Source organism: Mirounga angustirostris, unplaced genomic scaffold (assembly GCF_029215605.1).
Source record: "Mirounga angustirostris isolate CCGP_5_RB_7025 unplaced genomic scaffold, mMirAng1.0.hap1 SCAF_5, whole genome shotgun sequence".
Classification (NCBI taxonomy): domain Eukaryota; kingdom Metazoa; phylum Chordata; class Mammalia; order Carnivora; family Phocidae; genus Mirounga; species Mirounga angustirostris.
Window position 1 is genome coordinate 175544750 of NW_026991713.1, and position 24094 is coordinate 175568843.

At 47.9% G+C, this 24094-nt stretch overlaps 1 protein-coding gene across 3 annotated transcripts in view; it reads right to left on the reverse strand.

Moving 5' to 3' along the window:
* Positions 1-19919, reverse strand: part of CYTH3 (cytohesin 3) — a 90397-nt gene extending 70478 nt beyond the window's left edge. Inside the window, exon 1 of one of the 3 annotated variants that reach the window (XM_054507701.2) lies at positions 19743-19919. In XM_054507701.2, the coding sequence (XP_054363676.1) occupies positions 19743-19785 (43 nt within the window). In that variant the 5' untranslated portion in view covers positions 19786-19919. Of the gene's footprint in view, positions 1-3755; positions 3915-10157; positions 10183-19742 lie in introns of those variants that run through there. The other 2 variants (XM_045875836.3, XM_064593315.1) reach the window with 2 other exon arrangements.
* Between the last annotated feature and the right edge of the window lie 4175 nt (positions 19920-24094).

Below are 24094 nucleotides of genomic sequence, written 5' to 3' on the forward strand. Positions count from 1 at the left end.
CCTATTTTATTTTGGCAATGGGTTGTTTGGGTTTTCTTTTTTAATTTAAACGATCATACCCAGGCCCAATTTCCCCCCAGAACAGGACGGCTGGTCTCCACAGGACGCTGTTGAGTTTGGTGGTTTGTCCAGCTCTAAGCTTGTAAGGGAGAGGGCTGAGCCATTATAAATGCATCACCATTCGTGGTGGGAACTTCATCTCTGCCAGTCTGCTTCTCTGTGAGGCAACCGGTTGGTTCTGGGATCTCATTTCTGTACAAGATTCTCTGTCTGGCAAGGCTTCTGCTCCAGACAGATGGGGTGCTGCCCACTGCGCCAGGGAGGATGGCTGCAGAGCCAGGGAGAAGCCCTGCCGAATCCGAGCACGTGCACGCCACACGTGTCCTCGGGCTGCCCAGTTCTGCTGCCCCCAGATCCTGCTGCTTCTGCAGCAGGCCTCACCCACCCCCTGCTCCCCCAAATCCACTGAGCCCACAGCAGGTCCTCTTCCTTAACATTGGCTCGCAGCCCTGCCCTCAGGAGATGGTGATGAGTCAGCACCGTTCAGTGTTCCCGGATTTCTTCGCTCGTCACCTGCACCGGACCCGCGACTGGAGGGAGGAGAGGAGGAGGGAGCGCTGGGGTTCTGGCCGCATCTCCCCTGCAGGCCTCCGACAATCCCGTGTCACTGTTCTATTTAAGAATTCCCATTCTTCGGTGGTCAGCCGTTCTTTCTATAAAAAATGTTGCATTAAGTTTTCTCCCTCACGTTGTTGAGTTTTTTTTTCCTTCTGTCTGGAGGTTCTTGTGGTCTGTGCATGTTTAAAAATGACATTGTAGCTGGTCGTGTGGCTTCCCCTAGTGCGGCAGAAGGTTCCTTTTCTCACTGGATTCCTTCCTGAACGGGAAAGACCATTATGTTCTCTGTCCCATGAGCAAAGCCTGGCCACTGGCAGGCTTCACTCCAGGATGAGAAGTCAGCGAAATCGCCTGCAGGCTGAAAAGCCTCCGTCAGACAGGGGAAAAAAAGCTTTACTTGGGGTGCAGGCACATACCCAGGGAGCCCCAATTCTCCCCAGAGACCACCATCTCTGTAAAGAAATATTCGCCTGAGGGTAAAATGCTATCAACCGCCTGCTTCCAAAGAAGGGAGAGGAGGCCAGAGGGAGAGGACACTGGGGCACAGCGGCCCCCACAAGGGCAAATTCCCCGCGTCTGCAGCGCGGTCCACACTCACCCACCCTCAGGCCGCCGTCCCCAGCCCAGCCCACCCCGCTGCCTCCACACCCTCATTCTGCCCTATCGGCGGACAAGCTTCCAATTCCTCGTTTCTTCTCTAAGTCCATCCAACTCTCCTCTACTGACGGTCGCCTCCCAGTGCCCGCTGGCATCCCCCATGACTTCCTGTCCTATCGTCTGCTGGGCGTTCAGGGGGCGTGGGGGACTGAGGACAGTGTGTGTGCTCGCCTACGTCCACGACTGGGGTCACTACCGGCAAAGCCTCACCCAACCCGAGAGGTCGATCCCTCAGGCTTCTGTTAACAGTTTTCAGTACAGCTCCCTGAGAAATTCAGTTTCTTGAACCTACAGGCTGGTCTTCAGAGGGTAAAAATGGTCTGCAGACAACACGGTTCTGCTTTGGAAGCAACTACGCACGATCATAAACTCGGGGCTTAGCACACAAGGACGCAGTTCGGCCCTTCTGCAAATAATAGGGTTGAAAATCAACTTAAAACTTCTCAGTGGGAAGAGAACACATGCACACCTCAGAACCCTCAAGACGGCATTCAAGCCACAGATTCGACCACGTGACAGGTAAGCACCACCTCTCCACCCGACTCCCAACAGGAAAGCAGATCCAAGTCTCGGGGCCACTCATAAGACAATACAGGTACTTTATCCTGAACCATGTTACAGTATGGACAGACCTGGAAAACGGAATCAAGCTACCACATGGAAGAACCTACTAAGCGAGAGAAGCCAGACACAAAAAGCCACACACTAGGGGCGCCTGGGTGGCTCAGTTGGTTGAGCGACTGCCTTCGGCTCAGGTCATGATCCTGGAGTCCCGGGATCGAGTCCCGCATCGGGCTCCCTGCTCGGCGGGGAGTCTGCTTCTCCCTCTGACCCTCCTCCCTCTCATGTGCTCTCTGTCTCTCATTCTCTCTCTCTCAAATAAATAAATAAAATCTTTAAAAAAAAAAAAAAAGCCACACACTATGCGATTCCATTTACATGGATGTTTGGAGCAGGAACATCCAAAGACACACCAAGCAGATCCGTGGTCGCCAGGGGCCGGGGAAAATGACCACTACTGGGGGACAGGGTTTCCTTCTGAGGTGATAAAAACATTCTAGGGGAGCCGGGCTGGCTCAGTCAGTACAGCATATGACTCTTGATCTCAGGGTTGTGAGTTCAAGCCCCATGCTGGGTTGGAGATTACTTAAAAATAAAACCTTAAAAAAATTCTGGGGCGCCTGGGTGGCTCAGATGGTCAAGCCTCCGACTCTTGGTTTCGGCTCAGGCCATTATCTCAGGGTCCTGGGATCAAGCCCCTCTCCCCTGCCCTCTGCTCCTGCCCGTCCTTGGGCGGGTGGGGGGGTGTGCACGCACACTCGCGCACACTCTCAAATGAATCTTTCTTAAAAAGTTCTAAAATTAGGTAGTGGTGGTGGCTGCACAACTTTGTGAATATACTAAACCACTTTAAAAGGGCGACTACTATGTTAGGTGAGTCACAGTTCAATATTTAACAAAAGACTAGGTACTTCATCACCAAATCAGTCCCAAGGGTCACGATCCCTGACTCCTGTAATACCTTTGTCGGATCAAACATTCCTTCAAGAACAGAAGGGCCTCTGATACAGTACAGAGCAGCAAACGAAATCATTTCTGAATCTAAGAAGCTACCAGGCTACTCTCAAAAAAACAAACAAACAAAACAAAAACAAAACAAAACAAAACCCTTTGAGTAAAAATGGAGGAGGAGAGAGAGAGGAGCAGCGTAGGAAGCTTCTTGAATGGTTACAAAAATGTGTCTTCCAGTGGGAGGCAGAAAAGGGTAATTTGTGAGAACCCAGGAGACTGAGCCCACCTACTGTAAAATAGGCAAGGATTCCTAACAATGTGGTTCATGCTGGTACTGATAGAGCAACGACCTGAGAAAGAGAACAAAGTTTTCTTAAATTTGTTCAGTAGTCCTTGCTGATTACATCCACTCAAGGGGCTTGGGTTTATTTTTTCCTACAAAGTTTCAGCAGCCTTAGGACACTGAACAATATTTTTGTGCTGAATAATAAATCAGTTTATTGTGGATGCCCAGAACCACAGAAATGTAAAGAGACCATCTAAAAATAGAGCATGGCATTTCAAGGAAACCTGTTCACAAAAATTGAATCTCAAAAGAACAAGTCGGAAGACTGCTACAGGGCTGCCTGATTTCTTCACAGGCAGCCCTGGTCTCAAATAGCCCCCAAACAGGATGTCTGGCTACAATTAGAAGCAATCTGAGAAATCTGACCTCCTTCGCATAAAAAAAGAAAAACAAAATGTTGGAGACACACAAGTATGTGAAAATCACTGGTCTTATGATAATTACATTTATCACAAAAGCTATTTTGAAACATATAATCCACCTTCAGCGACGGGGTGATGATATGCACTTGGTCCTCACAGGACAGAGCTGATCAAAGATGCAAAGCTTTTAGAGTAATGACATCAAGGCAGACCTGCAAATTTGAAATTTAATGTGACCAAACTGCTGATTCCGCACTTACCTGCTCTCTGGTAAATACACACATAGGAGACTACCGAACGGACCTAAGGAGGGAGAGCTAGGCTCCCTTCTAGGGACTACTACCGCCTCTCCACCAGCCAGAGCGGTATTGTGATGAGTCCCTGTCTCGTGTGACACGAGGGGGGCGGGGGGGGAGCGGTTCGGTCTGTGGGTTCTCACAGCTCCTGTTTTCTGCCTCCTACTGAAAACAAGACTCAGCCTCGAATATATATTCTCTGGTTACACGGTTGTATACGTAATATGATTAAGAGGGAAGAATTAAAACGCCTACTGGACTAGTCACAAAGTGAGTACTTCAGGGTGGAATCCAAACCAGCCGTCTGAAAGGGAGACTCCTAGATCCTGTCGCGGGTTCTTGAATACTTTTATAGAGTGTCACTTTCTTTCCCACCCTGCCCTTTTCCTTTACTGAATTTTCATACAATGAGTTTGCTATAACCATCACCGGATATACTAACAACAAAAAAAAAGTTACAGCTGGATCCTGTATTGGTCTCAGCTGCAGCTAAAGTTAAAAATGTTTAAGGCCTATAGGAAAGGGAGGAGGGAGGGGGAGGGAGGGGGGATAAAGAGGGGAGGAAAGAAGAGGGAGGGAGGAGGAGGAAGGAGGGGGGACTCATTCCTAAGAGATTTCAGGTTTGTTCTTCATCCAAGGACCTGGCAGCAAAAGCTGCTCTTTTGTGTTATGTAAATAAAGCTTGTCTTACTAAATTTTCCAATTCTGAAACTTGTTTCTTTATAAAGCCATGGCCACATATTAAAATAAAATTCTTAATCAACTCCATATGAGGGTAGGTCTAACAAACCACTGTGTATGTTTCTTCCAAGTTCACCCACGCACATATTCCATTGATATCTGAGCCACTTAGTAACTACTTTTGGTTACTAGTCTAATCCACATTTACCAAAGAACAAGAAAAATGAATGTGACTTTGACCTTGAATCGAGTAGACGATTTTAACATATTTATAATTTCAAGAAATGATATTAAAGAAACCAAAGCACCTCTCTCTTCTGTTTACACATGTAACCTAGATTACAGGATGCAAATGATATGAGGCAATCGGTCTGGACACTTCAAGAAAAGTCACCATCACCCCCCGTAAAAAACAATTGTTTTAAAGAGGAGACATAACTAAATACAAGGTGTAAACCCTGACTAGAGCCTAGATAAGAAAAAACAATATAAAACTTTTGGGGGAAAGCAGAATTGGGACTGTATGTGGACGGATATCACAGAATTACTGCTGGTTGTCTTCAGCATGGCAGGGCCGTGGTTATGAGGAAAATGTCCTTAGCAGACGAATGCTGACTATTTAGGGATAAAGTGTTATAACGTATGTAACTTTTTTTGAAAGATTTTATTTGACAGAGAGAGACACAGCAAGAGAGGGAACACAAGCAGGGGGAGTGGGAGAGGGAGAAGCAGGCTTCCCGCGGAGCAGGGAGCCCGATGCGGGGCTTGATCCCAGGACCCTGGGATCATGACCTGAGCTGAAGGCAGACGCTTAACCGACTGAGCCACCCAGGCGCCCCTGACGTATGTAACTTAACTTTCAAATGATCCGCACCCCACCCGCCAAAAAAAATTACAGTTTATATGTATGTAGAGATAAAGCACATGTGGCAACATTTTAGCAACTGGTGAATTAAGGTGACATATGGGTGTTCTTTCAACTTTGCTGTAGGTTTGAAAATTTTCGAAATACAAAGCTGAGGGAGGAAAGATAGAATCATCGTATTGGCAATTATCAGTTATTCCTAAACCTGAATACAGCAGCCCCTCCAGTTCCGTCCGCTTAGTACATCAAGGTGGGCAAGGGGCTTCCCATGTCGATGACCACGTTCTAAAGGCCTGTTAATTGCTTGGGATTTCTGACAGATTCTTCACTCAATAATTCCACTTGGGTTTTTTCAGGTCAGTTTTACATACTGGAAGAGGGAAGCTTAAGGAGATTATGCACACAGGCTCATGGCTGGAAGGACTGGAACTGCATATATTTACTTAAAAAATATGTCAACAACAATCAGTTCTACCAGTTAAACAAACTTAAGTGTACACAGAGTAGAGACACAAATTCCCAGAATCAAGCATTTTACATTACAGCTGACTGTTTTCTGCCCTGAATATCCTTCAGTGGCTGAGCTGACATAGCAAACAGACAGAAATTCTGCAATCTTAATTCCCTTAATTAATGAGACCACAAGGGGAAGGGGCCCCTCCAGTCCCACAGGACTGAGATTATATGGGAAGGAATGGCTAGATGATTCATCCCAACAGAGTCAGCCACAAAGAGGTATGGCCAGGAACAAGGAAGGCTTGCCCAGCACAGCCAAGATCCTACGGCTCCAGACTCTGACAAATGGAAAGTAACGGTCTCTGGATGGAGGGAGGGAGGGACGGATATTAGCAAAAAAAGTTTCAGTAAAACATGCAGAAATAGTCTTGTAAAATTAAGGGTTTATGGGGCGCCTGGGTGGGTCGGATGGTTAAGCGTCTGCCTTCGGCTCAGGTCATGATCCCAGGGTCCTGGGATCGAGCCCCACATCGGGCTTCTGGCTCAGCGGGGAGCCTGCTTCTCCCTCTCCCCATGCTCATGCTATCTCTGTGTCTCAAATGAATAAATAAAATCTTTAAAAAAAAAATTAAGGGTTTATACTAAAAGCCAGATTCCCCTCTCGAGCATTTATTTGGGTAAGAGGTTCAGGTTAGTATTACCACCCAGGCTTGGCCATTAATCTCTTGAACCAGTGAAAGTCATTAACTTAACTCTTTAAGGAAAATGGCTCTTCTGTCAAATCTGTTCCTCAAATTCCCAATCAGCAATGGGATGTTTCTTAATTGCAAAAACTCACAAGATAAAACCATGGAAGCCAAGCTAATATGACTGGAGAACTCCTAAGATGGTCTCCCCGAGGGGACACGCCGGCCACGGGCTCAGCCATGACTCCAGGACTCGGAACTCCCAGGCAGGCCTGCACCACATCTGCAGGTGGCTGGAAGGAGTAGCGTAGCAGGCTTCAACCTCAAGAGTGAAACTGGTTTTCACCCTACCCCAAACCTTCACAGATAAAATGGAAGAGGGAGATAAAGTTTCTAACGCAGAAGCAGCCTGGACACTTCTGCAATAGACAGTCTTTATCATCTTGACATGCAGGATAGTCTGTTCCGTGCCACGATCTTCATACTTGATGGGAAAGACAAAAAGAGAAGGTTCCAGGCTCCCCTTCTGCAGCACGAAAAGGGAGGGAGGCAGTGCAGGGAGGTAAGAGACACTTTAATCCTGAAACCTAATGTCTAAGCACTAACAGCAGCAGAACCCAGGGGAAGTATCTCAGCTTATGTTCTTTCCAGATTTAAAAAAAAAAAAAAAAAAATTAGTCATGTTCTGCATGTCCAGCCAAATTACTGGGCATCTGCGAGGCAGAACCACCACTGGGGTGCTGGGTGAGCATGGGAGACACACGCACTGGGCTGCCTCTGTCCACCAGGAGGAGGGTCTGTGAAGGAAGAGTCAGAGCACCTGGAGACTGATGCGACCACAGAAGGAGGAGAGAAGGCATCTGACTTTCTTTCGGAAAAATAAAAATGCGCCGGTAACCATTTGACTAGTATACAGCTTGGCCACTATTTTAAATGAAAATGCGAATTTAGAAACATGTTACTTTGGGGATGCACAACAGACGCTCTGCGAGTCCCGAGAACATGCCACATTTTGGGAGAACACTTATCCAATATTAAGATTCCTTCTGTGTGAGCAATGAAAGACACCATTTTATTCTCAAGATGCTCTGCACTCTCAGAAGTGCGGTCATATACTGGGAAAGTCTGCAACCACTTGTCCCTCCCACACTTGGGAAATACAGCCTCACCGTGTGAACAGGCCAAATGCTTCAAAGTCACTAAAATCCTCCAATTTTCCCATACTCTAACACAAACAAAAATGAATTCATTTGTCTCAATTGAAAAAATTTTTAATTTAATTACTAGAACTTGGAAAAGGACATTCTTGATCATTTGATTTCCTCTCTGCTAAGAACTAAAAAGGAAGGCCTGGCTTCTACCAGAATAGTAAATGGCCAATGTCCACCACTTTCGATTGCTGCATGTTTCAAAATGTTCGTGTTAAAATAAACGTAATCATAAGGAATTGCCAAATGAAACTACGAACGGATCTGTAAGCATATGAAAATATATTTTGTCTTATTAAAGCATTCATCTCAAAAAGAAAATATAACCCCGCTCAGTCCTTAAAGTGATCAATACATATGCTTGATGAATACCCGTGGAAGAAAAGAGGGGACGAGATCCTTGCTGAGCGGATGACACGATGGACCTGCCCCTGCTACAGCAAGGATCTGGCAAGATGCCTGAGCTCCTTATAGAACGTCTCTCAACCATGTAAACAAGAAGGGCATTTATCGTCCCGCGTGACAGGAAGTGTGGACACAGGGAGGCTCCGGGTGGGTGACATTCAGCAACGCAACCACATCCTCAAGGATCCAGCTGGTCATCCTCCGCATACGGATGGATATGAGGGACATCACGAATGTAAGCTGGCCAACAAAGCCCATCCAAAGACAAGGAACTGTTTCTTATTTTTCTAAGAACAAAGAAACTTTTCCAAGAAGTCCCCCTGCAAACCGCCCTTCACAGCTCACTGGCCAGACTTGGGTGACACTCTCCTCCTCTGATCAATCAATGATAAAAAGGGATTTCCTTCCCTGGCTTATACCTTTTAAGATTCATTCTCTAGTGGTGATAAGCTCCCCTTCCCTAGGAGTAGATATCTGAACAAATCAGGGTTCTTTACAAGGAAGAAAGGGAGGACGGATCTGCGATAGGGGACCAACAGTGCCCCAGAATCAAGTACGCCCATACCCACAACCACCAACTGAATAGCAACGGGCAACACAGAAATGAGCCGTTTGATCATTCCTTCTCCTGCCCCTCAAAAATATCTAGATCCTATTTTATGGCTTAAAATCAAGGGTTGTTATTTAAAAGTTACATTTTATAGAAAGGTAAGAAATATTTAATAATTTTTTAAAAAATCTCTCAACCACCCTAACACTTAAATCAATTATAGAAGCAGCTAAATAGTTACTGCTTTAATGAACCCTCCTATTATCAAATTGTGGTTTTAAGGAACCTCGAGAATGTAAAATAATAAATGCAACCCAGATGTTCACTAAAAAATGAAAACAAGATTGTTTTTACTTCATAGCAACCAGTAGGTCAACCCATTTCCTCCTTCAGAGAATTCTCAGAGGACCACAAACTCCACTGGAAGACCATGTGTTTCGTATGTATCTGTCCACAGAAAAAGGAAACTCTGCTGTCCAAAATAAACAGAGAATATTATATGTTCCCATGAAAGTGAATTAGAAAATTGCAGTAAGGCTGGGTTTACACGCTGCCAAACATCTGGATGAAAACTGAAAAAAATCACTAATTACCTAGATATTGGGAAATACTTTTCAATCATCATCAAAATGTCCAGTTTTATAGCCAACTTCTGTTTTTATTTATTAATTACAGAAATAAGTTTTTCAAAAAGAGTACAGTATTAAAAATAACCCAGAGAGTTAAAGACGGAACTTATTTTCTACTATTTGAACAGTGCTCCTGGTGACTTATTGAAAACTAAGTCAGCTCAAAGAGTAAATTTGCTCTGTGAAAGCAAATTACCAAATCTTAGACAACTAAACTGACTCAGGTGAGTCTAATATTTACATAATAGTCTATTTATCCAAAATAAATGCTTGCAGAATTGTCTCCAGCCACATTATAAAACCCTGCAGAATCTGGTATCTATTCTATCGTGTCAGTTGGGGAGCTGACTACAAGATGTTGGTAAGTTTGATTAACTTCAAAAATCAGGATGGAGAGCCATGTATCTTCTACTCTCATTTAAGTGATTTACTCTTCTCCCACAGCTCCAAAAGCGATTCTACTTTAAGCAGCTTTTCGGCTACTTTGACAAAACCTATCTTTTTCACGTCACACGTTTCAATGGTCCCACCTCGCCGCAAACTGATACACCTGCTTCCTAAAGGAGCTGCAGGTAACTTTTTAAAATTAATCCGTCTCTCATGAAGTTATTCACGCTAAAAGCGTGACCGTGCCAACAGCAACACTGCTCACTCACCTGGTATGAATTACTGTTGGTCCTCTATCAAAATGATTTACCTAACAAACGTTTCAAGGCAAAACACACACGCCCTCCCCCCCCCGCCCCCCCCCCCCCCGCCGAGCCCCACCCCTGCAGCCTTCCGGCCATTCTCATCATGGGGGCAAACTTCCACCCAGGGGCATGGGGCAGGCTTTTCCTAAAGCATGCAAACATCTTTCCAGGTCCCTCCTCAGCCTGCTCCCTACCTTTCCCCCAATCCAGTAGACACTTCTCTAGCCTCGTTTCAGTGCAATCTCAAGAGCATCCAGTGCAGCTGACCACCCTCTCTTCTGAAAACAGGGCTCCTCCTTTAACTTCTGCACGAACCCCACAACCTCTGAGGAGCCCTGGACATCTCTGGCTACCCTTTCCCGGTCTCCTTTACTGGGCTGTCCCCAGCCCAGGGACTTTCCCCTTTCTCTCGACTCTCTCCCCTACGTGATCTCATTCATCCAGTCCCATGAACTTCCCAACGCTTATCTCCCAACCCGGTCAGCTCTCTAAGCCTCCGAGACTCTTCCAGCTTCCTGCCTTCCTACCATCCCCACCGGGATGTCTCACTAACTGGTCCAATTCTAAATACGAAAACTGAACTCCTGAGACGATGCTGCCGGTAAAAGCGGACTAGTTTGTGACAGACCAACCCATCTGCCAAGAACAACGAAAAGAGCTGAACAGGGGCGCCTGGGTGGCTCAGTTGGTTAAGCGACTGCCTTCGGCTCAGGTCATGATCCTGGAGTCCCGGGATCGAGTCCCGCATCGGGCTCCCTGCTCAGCAAGGAGCCTGCTTCTCCCTCTAACCCTCCCCCCTCTCATGTACTCTCTCTCTCTCATTCTCGCTCAAATAAATAAATAAATCTTTAAAAAAAAAAGAAAAAAGAAAAGAGCTGAACAAATTACAAGAAACAACTGTGTGAAGGTATCGGGGAGCTACCAATACAGGGCAGACTCAGGAGGCCAGGAAGGTATCGGGGAGCTACCAATACAGGGTGGACTCAGGAGGCCAGGATCCCAGAGGCAAGTGCAGAGAGGAGAGCCTACCTTGAGACATTTGCCAATTCACTGCAGAAACTGAGAGGCCAAGAATCTAAGCAGAAACAAGTGGTGGAGAATCTAAGTAGGCCAGCAGAGCCTCCAGCAGTCTTCGAGGACCAGGGGAGAGTTCAGGGGCTGCCAGATAGAAGGAGCCTAGTAAACACCCCAGGCTTTCAGCTGGGACCACCAGAGAGCTACCCCAGGAGGGGGCAAACCAGAAGCAGACCAATGCTCACAACTCCAAAGTGGTGTTTCCCTGACCTTTACTACCTGCCAGAAGCCTCCCTTGAGGAGAATTGCCCGAGTCTCAAATTATCTCTACAATTTTCCATACTCATTGTCTACAGGTTAATTAACAGGTATGTCTAGAGTCAGAACCCCATGACTGAAAACCAAGGGTAGAACAGACAACAGAATACACTCACAAGCTATCCAAATATTGACATTATCAAACATGGACTTTATAATAACCATGATTAATAGAACAAGGAAATTAGTTTACAAGATGAAAAGTTTCAGCAGAAAATTGGAATCAAAAAAAAGAATCAAAGCTGAAGAAGGCAGTAACTGAAATTCAGAACTCAAGAGATGGGTCCATTGCAGGGTCAAAGACAAAGAAAAGATGAGTTTACTGCAATATGGGCCAGAAGGAAATATTCAGAGGGAAGCATGGACAGATAACGAGGATGAAGAACGCAGAGAAGAGTCTGAGAGACACAAAGGACATGGTGACAAGGTGGAGTCCCAGAAGGAGAGCCAGGGAATGCAGCCAAAGGAGCAAATGAAGAGATAATGAGCAGCAATTCTCCAAACCTAGTGTAAGATTAAGCCTTGTCACGGCACCACCAAAAAGCAGAACCACCACTGCCAACCCCGACAAGGGCAGATTCAAGGAAAACCACATCTGGACACATCACAGTAACAGCTGAAAAGGAAAGGCAAGGAGAAGAATCTTAAAGGCGGCCAAAGCCCGGGTGGGGCGGGAGACGGGGGGGACAACGACGACATTACCTTCCGAAGACGACGACACAAACAGTGGACTTCTCAACAGACTCAATGGAAGCCAGAGGCAATGAAATGAGGGTCAAAACACTGCAAGAAATTAACTTGATAACCTACAACCGTACACCCAGTGAAACTATCCTTCAAAAGTGGGGGCAAAGTAATGACATTTTTGACCAAAAAAAAAAATCTTCCAAATGGCTTTCTCCTAGCCCTGCCTCCCCAGACTTCTGATTCTCAGGCAGCATCACCACCTTGTCACCTGAGCCGAACCTGGAAGTCCTGATTCCTGCACCTCTAGCCTCCCAGCTGTCAGCACGTCCATCTGATTCTCCAAAATATACCCCGTCACTGGTGAAACCATGCAGCGTTCCTTACTCGGGAGACAGGCCAACGTTTGGGAGTCTGATGAGTGCCCAGAGTTGAGGAGCATGCTCCCAATGAGAAAGCAATCTGTCGGCAGGTATGGAAACCAAACGCCTGCCACGCCCGCACGTGCGATTCCAGAGCTACCCGCTAGAAAAACTCCCCCAAGTCTGCAAAAGCAGACAAGCCGAGTTCACCGAGGTAGGTAACAATGTAAAGTCCACATCAAAGTCCAACACGGGACAAGATAAACAATAAAATCTGATAGCAGTTCCATGAAATAAATAGGGTCTACATATGGTAACGTGGATAATCTCCAATGCAAGCTGCAGAACACACCAGACAGCATGATGCCATTTTTATAATTTCAAACAAACCAAGAAGGCTCTTCACCTTGTTCGTAGGCACACATCTATGCTTAAGTATAAAAACCTGCCCAATCCCCCAGGCTGTTTTAGACGGGCTGGTGAAGGAAGCAGACCCGCGGACAGAAAGCTGGATGGAGCCAGCAAGCACGCAGCAGATACTCAGGGTCCGCGGGGGACAGCGCGCCCAAAGGCACCAAGACAGGGCGTGCCGGGCACGTTCACGGAAGAGCACGGAGACCAGCGTGGTAGCGAAGGTGGGAGGAAACGTCAGAGAGGCAGCGGGGGATGAGAGCAGGGCCAAGGACAGCCCCCAGGCAAGAATGGTTTTTACGTTTTTAAAAGGTTATTTAAAAAAATAAATAAGAAACATCTGTGACGGGATGTGGCGTACAAAGCCCAAACTACTTACTACCTGGCCCGCTTACGGAGAAAGCTCGCAGCCCCGTGGACTAGAGCACAGGGAATCTGCCCTGATGGGTCCTGGGGGCTGCGGTCCAGTCTGTAGAGGGTTCTAGGCTGAGGACGGTGCAGACTCAGAGAGGGTGACAGGGTCTGCTCTGAAGGGATCGCTGACGGCTGTGCAGACAAGGACGGCGGGGGAAAGCATCAGAAGGCGAAGACAAAAGCAGCAAAAAGACGGCCCCAAAATTTTCACCAGAGCAACAATGCTGCCATATGCAGAGATGGAGATTTACCTGTAAAGCTTGATTTTTTTTTTTTTTTTTTTACAAAAGACCTAAAACAATGTCACAAAAGATTAGCAGCTATTCTACTAACTGAGCAATGGGAAAATGAGTGTCTTTGTTTTCTGTACTTTTCTGTGTGCTTACAGAGACCTGTCATATATATATCTTTCCCATCACTGCTGCCCCGGCTGCCCATTCCCCCATGCTCGTGGGACTCTCACCTGACCACCTGCAATGCTCCCACTCCTGCAGTGGGGTCCCCAGGTCCTCCCTCCCCTCCTGCGATCCATCCTACACTCAGTGGCCAGGAACACTCTTCTTAGAAGGGCAGAGGGTGCAATGCTGAAGAACGTGGCCCCTGGAGCCAGAATACCTGGACTCGAATCCCTGCCCCACCCCTCACCAGCTGTGACATGTGACGCAAGTCGCTCAGCTTCCCTGTGCCTGCAATTCCCAGCTTCATCTGCAAATGGTGACAAAGTTACATGTCTGGCAGGGTAACTACCAACAGTAAGTTAAGATACATAAGGCACACAGTACAGGACCCCATGCACAGAGAGCATTACATAAACACTAGCTAAAAGTATTGAAACATAAGTCAAATGTCATTGCCCTGTTTAAAATCCTTTGTTTGCTTCGCGTGCTTAGAACAAAATGTGAATTCCTTACCTACTGAAGCTGCTCCTTCCAGCCCGCTGCTTGTCCCACTGTCCCTTTAGGCTGCACCTGACAGAGAACTTCCTCCCCAAAGGCTTCCCCGGGCTACAGGCTTCCCCTGCCTCTCCCCCACTCCCCCTCAAACCCAGACGATTTCCTTTAACACAGCATAATCTGCAATTATTTTATGTGTCTGTTTACCTTTCCTGTCCGTCTCCCATCTAAACAAAAGCTCTGGGAATTCAGGAAATTCATCTGCCTTACTCACCCTTGTGCTAAGCACAGGACCTGGCAATTGGTAGGGGCGTTATCAGTATTTGTTGCATCCATGTTCGAGAATATGCTCTAAGCATACTCTAAAAACACCTATCGTGTCACTTTTTTAAAAAAGATTTATTTGGGGCGCCTGGGTGGCTCAGTTGGTTAAGCGACTGCCTTCGGCTCAGGTCATGATCCTGGAGTCCCTGGATCGAGTCCCGCATCGGGCTCCCTGCTCGGCAGGGGGTCTGCTTCTCCCTCTGCCCTCTTCCCTCTCATGCTCTCTGTCTCTCATTCTCTCTCTCTCAAATAAATAAATTAAAAAAAAAAAAAAAAGATTTATTTATTTATGAGAAAGCGGGGGGAGGAATCCTGAAGCAGACTCCCCTCAGAGCTCCGGGCGGAGGTGGATCCCAGGATCCTGAGATCATGACCAGAGCAGAAATCCAGAGTCGGCCGACCAACTGACCAAGCCACCCAGATGCCCCTAAACACGGACTGAAAATATAGGTAACTTATTTTATGACTTCTACATTTAGATTGTTGTTTGTTTGCTTGTTTGACTATATAAAAACGGTCGGAGTACGCCTGGGTGGCTCAGTCGTTAAGCATCTGCCTTCAGCTCAGGTCATGATCGGAGGGTCGTGGGATTCAGCCCCGCATCAGGCTCCCTGCTCAGCGGGAAGCCTGCTTCTCCCTCTCCCACTCCCCCTGCTTGTGTTCCCTCTCTGGCTGTGTCTGTCAAATAAATAAAATCTTTAAAAAATAAAAAAAATGGTAGCATACAATGCACATTTTCCTACACTTTGCCTTTGTAACTTAGTAAGATATTTTGGAGATCTTTCTACATCAATTCATAAGTGCAGGGGCACCTGGGTGGCTCCGTCGGGTAAGCGTCTGACTCTTGATTTTGGCTCAGGTCATGATCTCAGGGTCCTGAGATCAAGCTCCGCATGCTCCCGCATCAGGCTCCATGCTAGGCTAGGCATGGAGCCTGCTTAAGATTCTTTCGCTCCGGGGCGCCTGGGTGGCTCAGTCGTTAAGCGTCTGCCTTCGGCTCAGGTCATGATCCCAGGATCCTGGGATCGAGCCCCGCATCGGGCTCCCTGCTCCGCGGGAAGCCTGCTTCTCCCTCTCCAACTCCCCCTGCTTGTGTTCCCTCTCTCGCTGTGTCTCTGTCAAATAAATAAATAAAATCTTTAAAAAAAAAAAAAAAAAAAGATTCTCTCGCTGCCCCTACCACTCCCCCGCATGCTTTCTCGAGTGTGTGGGCGCGTACTGTCTCCCCCATCTCTAAAAAAAAAATAAAAATAAATCATAAAGTGCTTGTTCCTTCCTTTCTACAACTTTATTCACCATCTGGGTACAAGATTCATCTGATGAGGCTCCTGCGTGTGGACACTTGGGTTATTTCTCATCTTTTACTATCACAAACAATGCAGTGAATAATCGTGTACCTATAGTATCTCCGACATGCACAAATACACCTGCAGATTAAATTCCTAGAGCTGGGGGCACCTGGGTGGCTCAGTCGTCAAGCGTCTGCCTTCGGCTCGGGTCGTGATCCCGGGGGTCCTGGGATCGAGCCCTACATCGGGCTCCCTGCTCCGCGGGAAGTCTGCTTCTCCCTCTCTCACTCTCCCTGCTTGTGTTCCCTCTCTCGCTGTGCTCTCTGTCAAATAAATAAATAAAATCTTTAAAAAAAATAAATTCCTAGAGCTGTTATCGCTGGCTCAAAGGATTTACATGCTTGCAATCGTTTACAAAGCTGCCGCGGCCCAGGGCCACAGTATCCATCGGGATCCACCCAGAGAAACAGAAGGCCCTCTAAGGAGCTGAAATGGAGGAAATTTCCTACAAGGGGTTGGTTGCACGCATGATGGAAAAGCCGGGAAGTCAAACAGGAAGTGGCAAGACAACCCAGAGACCGGCAAGAGCAAGAAGCTGCTACCATCTCTAAGGTGGAGGGCTAAATGGCGGCGGTATTTCCAAGGCTCAGGGGGCTCGGTCAACGGGCAGGAGCTGGAGCCACAAGGAGACAGGGCAACTGCCAGGGACGGTCTGAGGCAGAACAAGAGGAGGAGAGAGAACCCGATTTCCCCTTCCTCCAGTCACAATCTCCCCCACCCCCACCAGCGGCTCCCATCGGCCAAACCTAGCCCCAGGCCAGCTGACCCAAAGATCTGGTAAATGTTGCCTGCAGGGGTGAGTCCCTTGGCCGGCCGGGGAAGGGCAAGCAATGGAGCTGAGCCAACAGGATATAGGCTGGCGCTGTAACTAATTTACCCTCCTACCACCACCAGATGGTTGCAAACGGGGGGCGGGGGGGGGTCCCTGCTTGCCTGACAGGTGAGAGGTGGGCTCGCAACCTGGTCTTAATTTGTATTTATTTCATTAGGAGCGAAGCAGAGCACCTTTTCACATGAAGCATACGCTTAATCCTCATCTACACTGATTGGGGGCAGGGAGGGGAAAACCAGTAAAGTTATTCGCTTCATCTGCCACAGATGGTCCATTCAGGAACATCAATCAGGCAGATTCCCAAACTGAGCATTAAGATGGTGGCAATGAGCCAAACTAGCCAGTCACCTGCCAAGTAGAGACAAATCCCAAGAACTGTTCTAGAAAAACTGAGCGGCAAAAAGCCCCAAGGGAATTAAAAATACCTTAACTACATTCTGCACACATTATAAGTAACAATGTGTTCTTGTAATCTCGTACCCTCTCCCCCCCCCCGTTCCTCCTTAGAACTGCCTTCCTACCATTCACATCACCATCCTCTCCCCTTATCTTGCATTGAAAGAACAAATAATACCCTGGACAAAAAATTTAAATTATAAAAATAGCAAGTCAGAATCATTTTTGAAGTCTTTTAACCCTACTCACACATTAGCAAAAAAGAGCTCTTAAATGATCTTCCGTGCCTGTCTACCCTTTGATTATTTACCCTATCTTGTAAATAAGCTGCGGCTGACTTCCCCATGTACAGTTCAAAGTTCTATCCTATACTCTAAAAATATACACAAAAAAGTTTTTTACTGTTGGCTAGCAAATGACTGGCAACTGAAATTATTCTCTTTCAAAGGGCTGAACTTTATTTTTTTAAATGTGAATTTTAAAAGCAAAGGATTTTCTTTAAAAAATCTAAACAGCAGTAATAACTGTAAAGAACTTTAAAGAGGTATGTTAACTTCAAGACCTCCAAAGTTAAATATAAGCACATCAAATGTATACAATAATCACTATATAATGACTCTGATTTCAAAACTCTAAGGCTCTCACTTATCTAGAAATATACTTACTCTAAGATTGCCAAATTTATTTTGAAGTGTCTTCTACAATACAAGAAAGATAATAAACCTTATCGATAAAAGTTAAAAGTTGTTTTCCAGCACCTACCATGCTGCTGGGCATTTTAGTAGACAAATAACTGCTCATTGTTGATTGTTCTAGTCAGAAGATTAAAAACAATCACACCCCTTTCCCAATGCAGGGCACTTTTTTTTATATAAGGTTTTTTTTTTTAATTCAAATTTGAAAGTAATACACGTCACACCAAAAACTTGGAAAATATACAAAGAAAACAAAATATCCGTGATATCACCAGTTTTTACATTGTTTCGACCATGATACATAAAGCAACTGCTTGTTTTTAATGGTTGTAACTTTTTATCAATAAACTTCCCATAATTTAGCTCACCCTTCTATTAAGCATTGCTATTTCCAATTTTCTACCATTACAAATAGTATAATGCACATCTTTTGGCACGAGATTTTTTTTTTCCTAAATCTCTCTCCTGGAAATACAGTCTTGAAATTAAGAGCCCAAAGAAAGTTTTAAGACTTCTGATACTTAATAACATCCTTTGTTATAGTACTCAAGATCTATAAACTGCTGGGCCACACTGATTTCCTTTTCTAATCTTTACATCTGCTTTTACCTTCAAGGGGGCTCTGTTTCTGTATTCAGAGTCAGAAACACCTTCCAAACAAAATCGCCAACCCAGCAATGTCAAAGGTTTAAATATTATGGTTGTTTATTTTCTAAGGAGAAAAACTGCCACATGCCTGTCGTGACCCAAATCGCAACAGGCAGGAAGCAGGGTATGAACGGAGAATCCATTGCTTAGAGTCTTCAGACAGCCAGCCTGGCTGTAGGAGGCTCGCAACTGGGCTCCTTCTCCCCACAGCACTTTCTTTCATAAACAACACACCCACTCGGTCCCACAGTGCTACCCTAGCTTTAACTGTGAGAACTGAATTCGCCAAATGCCACGGTGCGTGCCAACTTCCCACCATCGCAGCCGCATCGCTTCTTGGGGCACAAACATCCCCCACTGGGCAGCACTTTACAGCCTAGAAGGCACCTTGATTAACCACTTCAACCTGAAAGCGCTCGATACTGCTGATTCTTACAGGCAGCTGCTCCAGCAGCCTGTAATTAAGATTTTTTTTTTTTTTTTTTTCCCAAAACGCTCCCTCATTATACCAGGGGTTCTGAAGATTCGGTTTGTCAGCATAAAGGAGATCTACAGCAAAAGTAGAGAAAACCTCAACTTCGGGTGTCCCTGTGAGAGGGGTATTAACCCTCCGCTTTCCAAAGCTCCGACCCCCTCCATACACACGCGTAATGCTGCCCCTCCATACACAGACATAATTCGCAGCGTGACACAACAGTAATGTGCATGCCACTAAGTAATCTACAACGAATGCAAATCTTCCTGCGAGGGGGAACTGAACGTCAGGCAGGCAGTCCGGTTTTCTGGTCTCACCTCAGTGCCGGCGGCCCCTCCCGACTCCGACCCTCGGCGGCTCAGACTTCTTTTTTTGGCTTACCCCGTAACGTTCCCCATTTCATAAAACGCGTGTGCTCTGGCTGCCCCCTCCTCGTGGAAGCCTCCCCACTGACCGACCACTTCTGACCTAAAGCCCGAAACACTGGAACGGTTTTCAACCCTGCCGCCCCACCCGCCCCTCTGGGACCCGAGGATCCCCAGTTGGAAACTTTCCCCTCCCCATTTCCCGGGGATACCCCCCTTCCCACCACCTGAGCAAAAGACCCCGAGGGGGGTCAGCCTCCTGCGGTCGGGCTCCGGAGGGCGTGGACGCCCTTGGCGACGACAGGCGGGGAAGGTCGCCCCCAAGGTCCCCCGCCCCGGCAGAGCGACCCCCGAGCCCTGCTCCGAGTCCCCAGGCCTCCCCGGCCTCAGGCGACCCCGGCCTCGCCCCGGACCCCCGCTCCGGCTCGGCGGCGACCCCGTCGGCCCCCACCCCCGGGTCCCCGGCCGGCGCAGGTCGCCGGCGGGTACCGGCGCTGCCCGGACCCCCGACCCCGGTCCGGCCGCCCCGCTCCCGTCCGGCGCGCGCGCGACCCCCGCCCAGGGCCGCCAGCCGGGCGGGCCACACCTCCGACACTCACCGCCGCCGCCCTCGCCGCCGCCGCCGCCGCCGTCTTCGTCCATGTCGAGGCCGCTCCCGCTGCCGGCGAGCCCGGGGCCGCGGGCGGTGGGCGCCGCGGGTGCGGAGCGCGCGAGCGACCAGGCGGCTCCAGCAGCGCGCGCGCCGGGTCGCGGCCCGGGCCTCCTCCGGCCAGGCGGGGCGCTCGCCGCTCGGCGCGCCGTCACGTGACGCCCAGGCCCCGCCCCCGGCCGCGGTGGGCGGGGCCCGGAGCCGCGCGGGCCCCGCCCGCGGGAACGCGCCCGGCCCCGCCCGGACCGCGCCGCTCGGGCCCGGCGGGGCTGCGACGCGACCCTGCGGGCCAGCGGCGCGACGACCCCTGCCCTGCTCCCCCCACTTCGCGGGGCCTGGAGACGCTCGCGGGGTCCCGGGCGCGGGATGCCACTTCTACAGACCCGCGACGCCGAGGGTCCTCCTCGCACGTGCGCTCGGGAGAAAAAGCGCAGGAAACGCACGCGTTCAAAAGTCGGGCCGAGGCATTTCCGAGCAGTCCCAGCCTTTCAGCTTTCTGGTAGACCATGGAGGCGCTCCTTTGCTGGCCACGAGCGCACTTTAAAATTAACAAAGTGTCAGCCTGGGCCCGAACCCCAAGCCCGCACACCTGGGGCCCACCCTCTGCGGGCTCTGCAGCGGCTGGCCTGGCGGCTGGCCTCGGATGCTCCCTCAGAGTCTCGCCAGTCTCCGCTGGAGAGCTGCCAACTGCCCTGGATTTATGATGCAGAAGGAGCTCTGAATTCGATTTCCCGTGGGCACAGCCAGGGTCCTAAGCGCAGGCCTCGTGGGCACAAGGCCTCGGCTTGCCCTGCTCCAGATCTCTGAATCTCCTTGCTAGCTGGGCGTCTTTGCTTCCAGTAACTCCCGCGAAAGCCCTGAATGTGGCCCCTCCCCAGCCTTTCTGTTCATCTAGCTTGAACTAAATTGCATTAAAGAAAAGGAAACACTGTAATGGAGGAGATAATTCATCACTAATATAATTTTGCAGCAACTGTTTTACATTTACAAAGGGCCTGTTTAGTGGAAGGATTCTTCCGCTGCCATTTATCCAAGCGGACAGTTTTCACCTTTTCATTCAAGGTTGTGGGATGATCCCAGGGTTCAGTCCCCTAATACCCTCAAGAATTAAACACCCAGCATTCCTGCACTTCTCAAGTGACAGAGCACAATTCTGGGAGCAGGGAAGATATTTGGCAGCTTCCGTAACAAATAGGCAACAGAAAAGGGGTCTGGGTGTCAGGCGATGGAGGTTTGAGTCCCAGCCCACAGATGTGGCTTCCTGATCTTGTCCCTGTCAGCTTGGTTATCTTCGCATGGTTACTGAGAAAAATGACAGCACACGTTGAACTTGATAATGTGATATGTGGAGCTTTGAACTCAAAGATACTATCAATTATAAAAGCCTTTAAATGTTAAATTCCTAATTCTTTAGGTTTCTCAACGTGTGATCCAAGGGGGCTTTTCTCAGTTTGAATCTGAAAACTGCTCTCTGATGTACAACTAAGACAATGCCTATCAGAGGAAAGCATGGCCCAGCTATTTGTAAGCAGAATGTTGTATTATCCTCACAGCTGACCCTGGACCTTCATTTTGACAAAGCCTGCAAAAATGCTGAGGGAATGAATACAGGCTTAGAGTGTCATTTTGTTCTTGAAGGGAGAACTTAGAAGACTTCAAAACCTTCACTACTCAAAGAAATTACTATCTAATGGGAAAATTTGATGGGGGGGAGCGTGCAGAACTGTTCTCCAGTACGTCTTAAATCCCACCAAGATAGCATTTATCTGCTCACATGCAGGTAGCCCCTACATATAGGAACATTAAGTATCCTAGTTACCCATTAAGATAAGCAATCATTTTATGTCCAGCATGTGTATGGTTTACTCAGGAGTTGAAAGCTTTATAAATGAATTTGTAAGGAAGACAATTCGTGCAACAGACATCGCTCGAAGATAACGAGTGTTAAACCCAAACCCCGTTGTAATCACTCAGTTAGACAAGAAATATTTAGGCACCTGCTGTACTCCAGGCACTGTCCCAGGTGCTGGGAATACAATGATGAAAAAGATCAAGTCAGTCCCTGTCCTCAGGAGACTTAAGGCCTAGAAGGATCACAGCCATTAAGCAAAAAAAATTACACAGATAATTTTGTAATGGGATTTTGATGTTCCTACCCTATTTCCAGACTTTCTCACAGTGTTTGCTGTTTCCTGTGGATTGGCTTTGGAGCCTTGAAACTCCTTCAGACTAAGATGGTAGTCTGTATTCTGTCTTCACTATCCGCCGCAGGGTCTGGCCGCGTCAGAGAAGGGTAGAAAGCAACAGCGTGTGTGATGGCTGCTGAATGAACAGGGCCCTCAAAAGCAGGAGACGTCTAGAACACATGTTGAAACCCATTTATCAGCCCTTGACCATTGCAGAAATAGTTTAAGAAATCGAGAATGTGCACATTGCGGAGAGGTCAGAGGACTTCTCCTTTGTACATTCATCCCCATCCTCCAAGTGGAAGTCTGTGAAATTGGACCGAAATGTCCTCTCCCGGCACTAAGGCAAGAGCCAAAACCCTGCCAAGGCCGGTGTCCTTCTGCTAAGCCAGAAAGAGGCTGCCCAAGCCGCCTGAGCTACAGCTGCTTCCAGAGCCTGCCCAGAGCCTTTCCGGTCTCCTCTGATAGCAGAAACAGGTCAAGAAAAGCAGAGACAGCAGTGACCGTCGCAGATGGGAACCTCGCTAATCCATTACATCTGCTCAGGGGTCTGGTCCAGTCCAGGGAAGGCGCGGTGCACACAGGGGCCAGCTCACTGTCAGCTCGTGGTCATGAAAGAAAAATAATGTTTTCTGAAATCTAATTTCATCTCAGAAAGAAAACATCTCGTTCGAATAGAGATGATCTTGTGCAGATTAGCATTCTCCACTCTGCCCAGGCAAACAACAGGGGTCCAAGTGTCAAGTCACAGCCTCATTAAATTTTCAAAAGCCCAGACATCACGTCCTCGGCGAGCCTCCGCCTCCCTTCCCAGGTTCTAAAGCAGTCGACCCTGGTCTTGTCCTCTCCCCTGGAATCCACACAATGGACAGAGCTTCTCTGGTCTCACCTTACTGAGGGCTGCTTCATTCCTTTTAGACTGATCAGCAACTTGCATTTCTGCTTGAAAAGGCAGTCAGGTTTTGTGTTCATGGTAAACTGGGAAAAAATAATTTGGCCACCGCTTCAAGCTATTTGTCTTTGGGAAGAAAGGCATTCTACCCATTCAAAGGTGACATCAATATGAAGAGTTATTACATGCAAGGTGCCTTCAATAGTAATAAAAAAAAACTGGATTACTTTTATCTAGCTCATCATTTTTATAGTACATCCCTGACCTACCAAAAACAAAAACAAAAACTTTTTTTTTTTTTTTTCACTGAAAAAGGTCCCCCTTCAGAAGTTGGTCAGAGTCTGCAGTGTGCAGCTTAAACTCATCAGGGATATCCATCCTGGGGTGCAGAGTGTACTAACGGACAAGCAATTAAAAGGAAAAAAGGTGAAAATGACAAACATAAGGACACAGAACAGCTGTCCCTGATCATGGTCCTCCGAATAGAAAGTGAGCTCTTAGCCCACAGCCAAGTGATGGAACTACACCCATCACTGAGTGCTGTGTGACCCAGAGGGCATAACTGTGCCCGAGCAAATGGGATTCGACACTTTGACTTCTAGGGCCACGAGTTCTGGTCATCCGTTGCCTTTGTGAAGAAGCCACATAAACCCAGTAAGGTCATTAGGTCCCAGCTATGATGCATCATACAGCTCACCACCTCTGGTAACTGGATAATGCCATCTCTAAAGTCAGACAGCCTGGGCACTTCCATTTCTTGTCTGTGTGACCTTGAGCAAGTTGCTTCCCCTCTCTGTGCCCTGGTCTCTGCATCTGAAATGCAGCAAGTGTCAACTGATGCTCACCATCTCCTCAGTTTCCCCACTCACTCTTGCACAAACCAGGCAGAATCCATGTGACAAGACAGGGAGGCAAAGCTGAATCTCAGTCAGGACTCCCACTTCTCCCTGCCTCCCTGTCACCTTCTAGCTGCTGTCTTTTTCCTCCACGTCTGCCTTCCGGAATGTTCCTTGCCACACTCCATGCCCTCTGCTTGTGAATTGTCCCACACTTCACACCTGAATAGTCCTCCAAAGAACTCGGTTCTTATGGCCACAGTCCCATATGTGCAGTTGCGTAGAGGAATCTGGGGACTCTGTGGCCCTCCTCTGATGTCACTTTATTCACTCAACAACCTGTTTCTTGGCATCCCCACCAAGCAGGCCCTGGGGATGCAACAGGAGC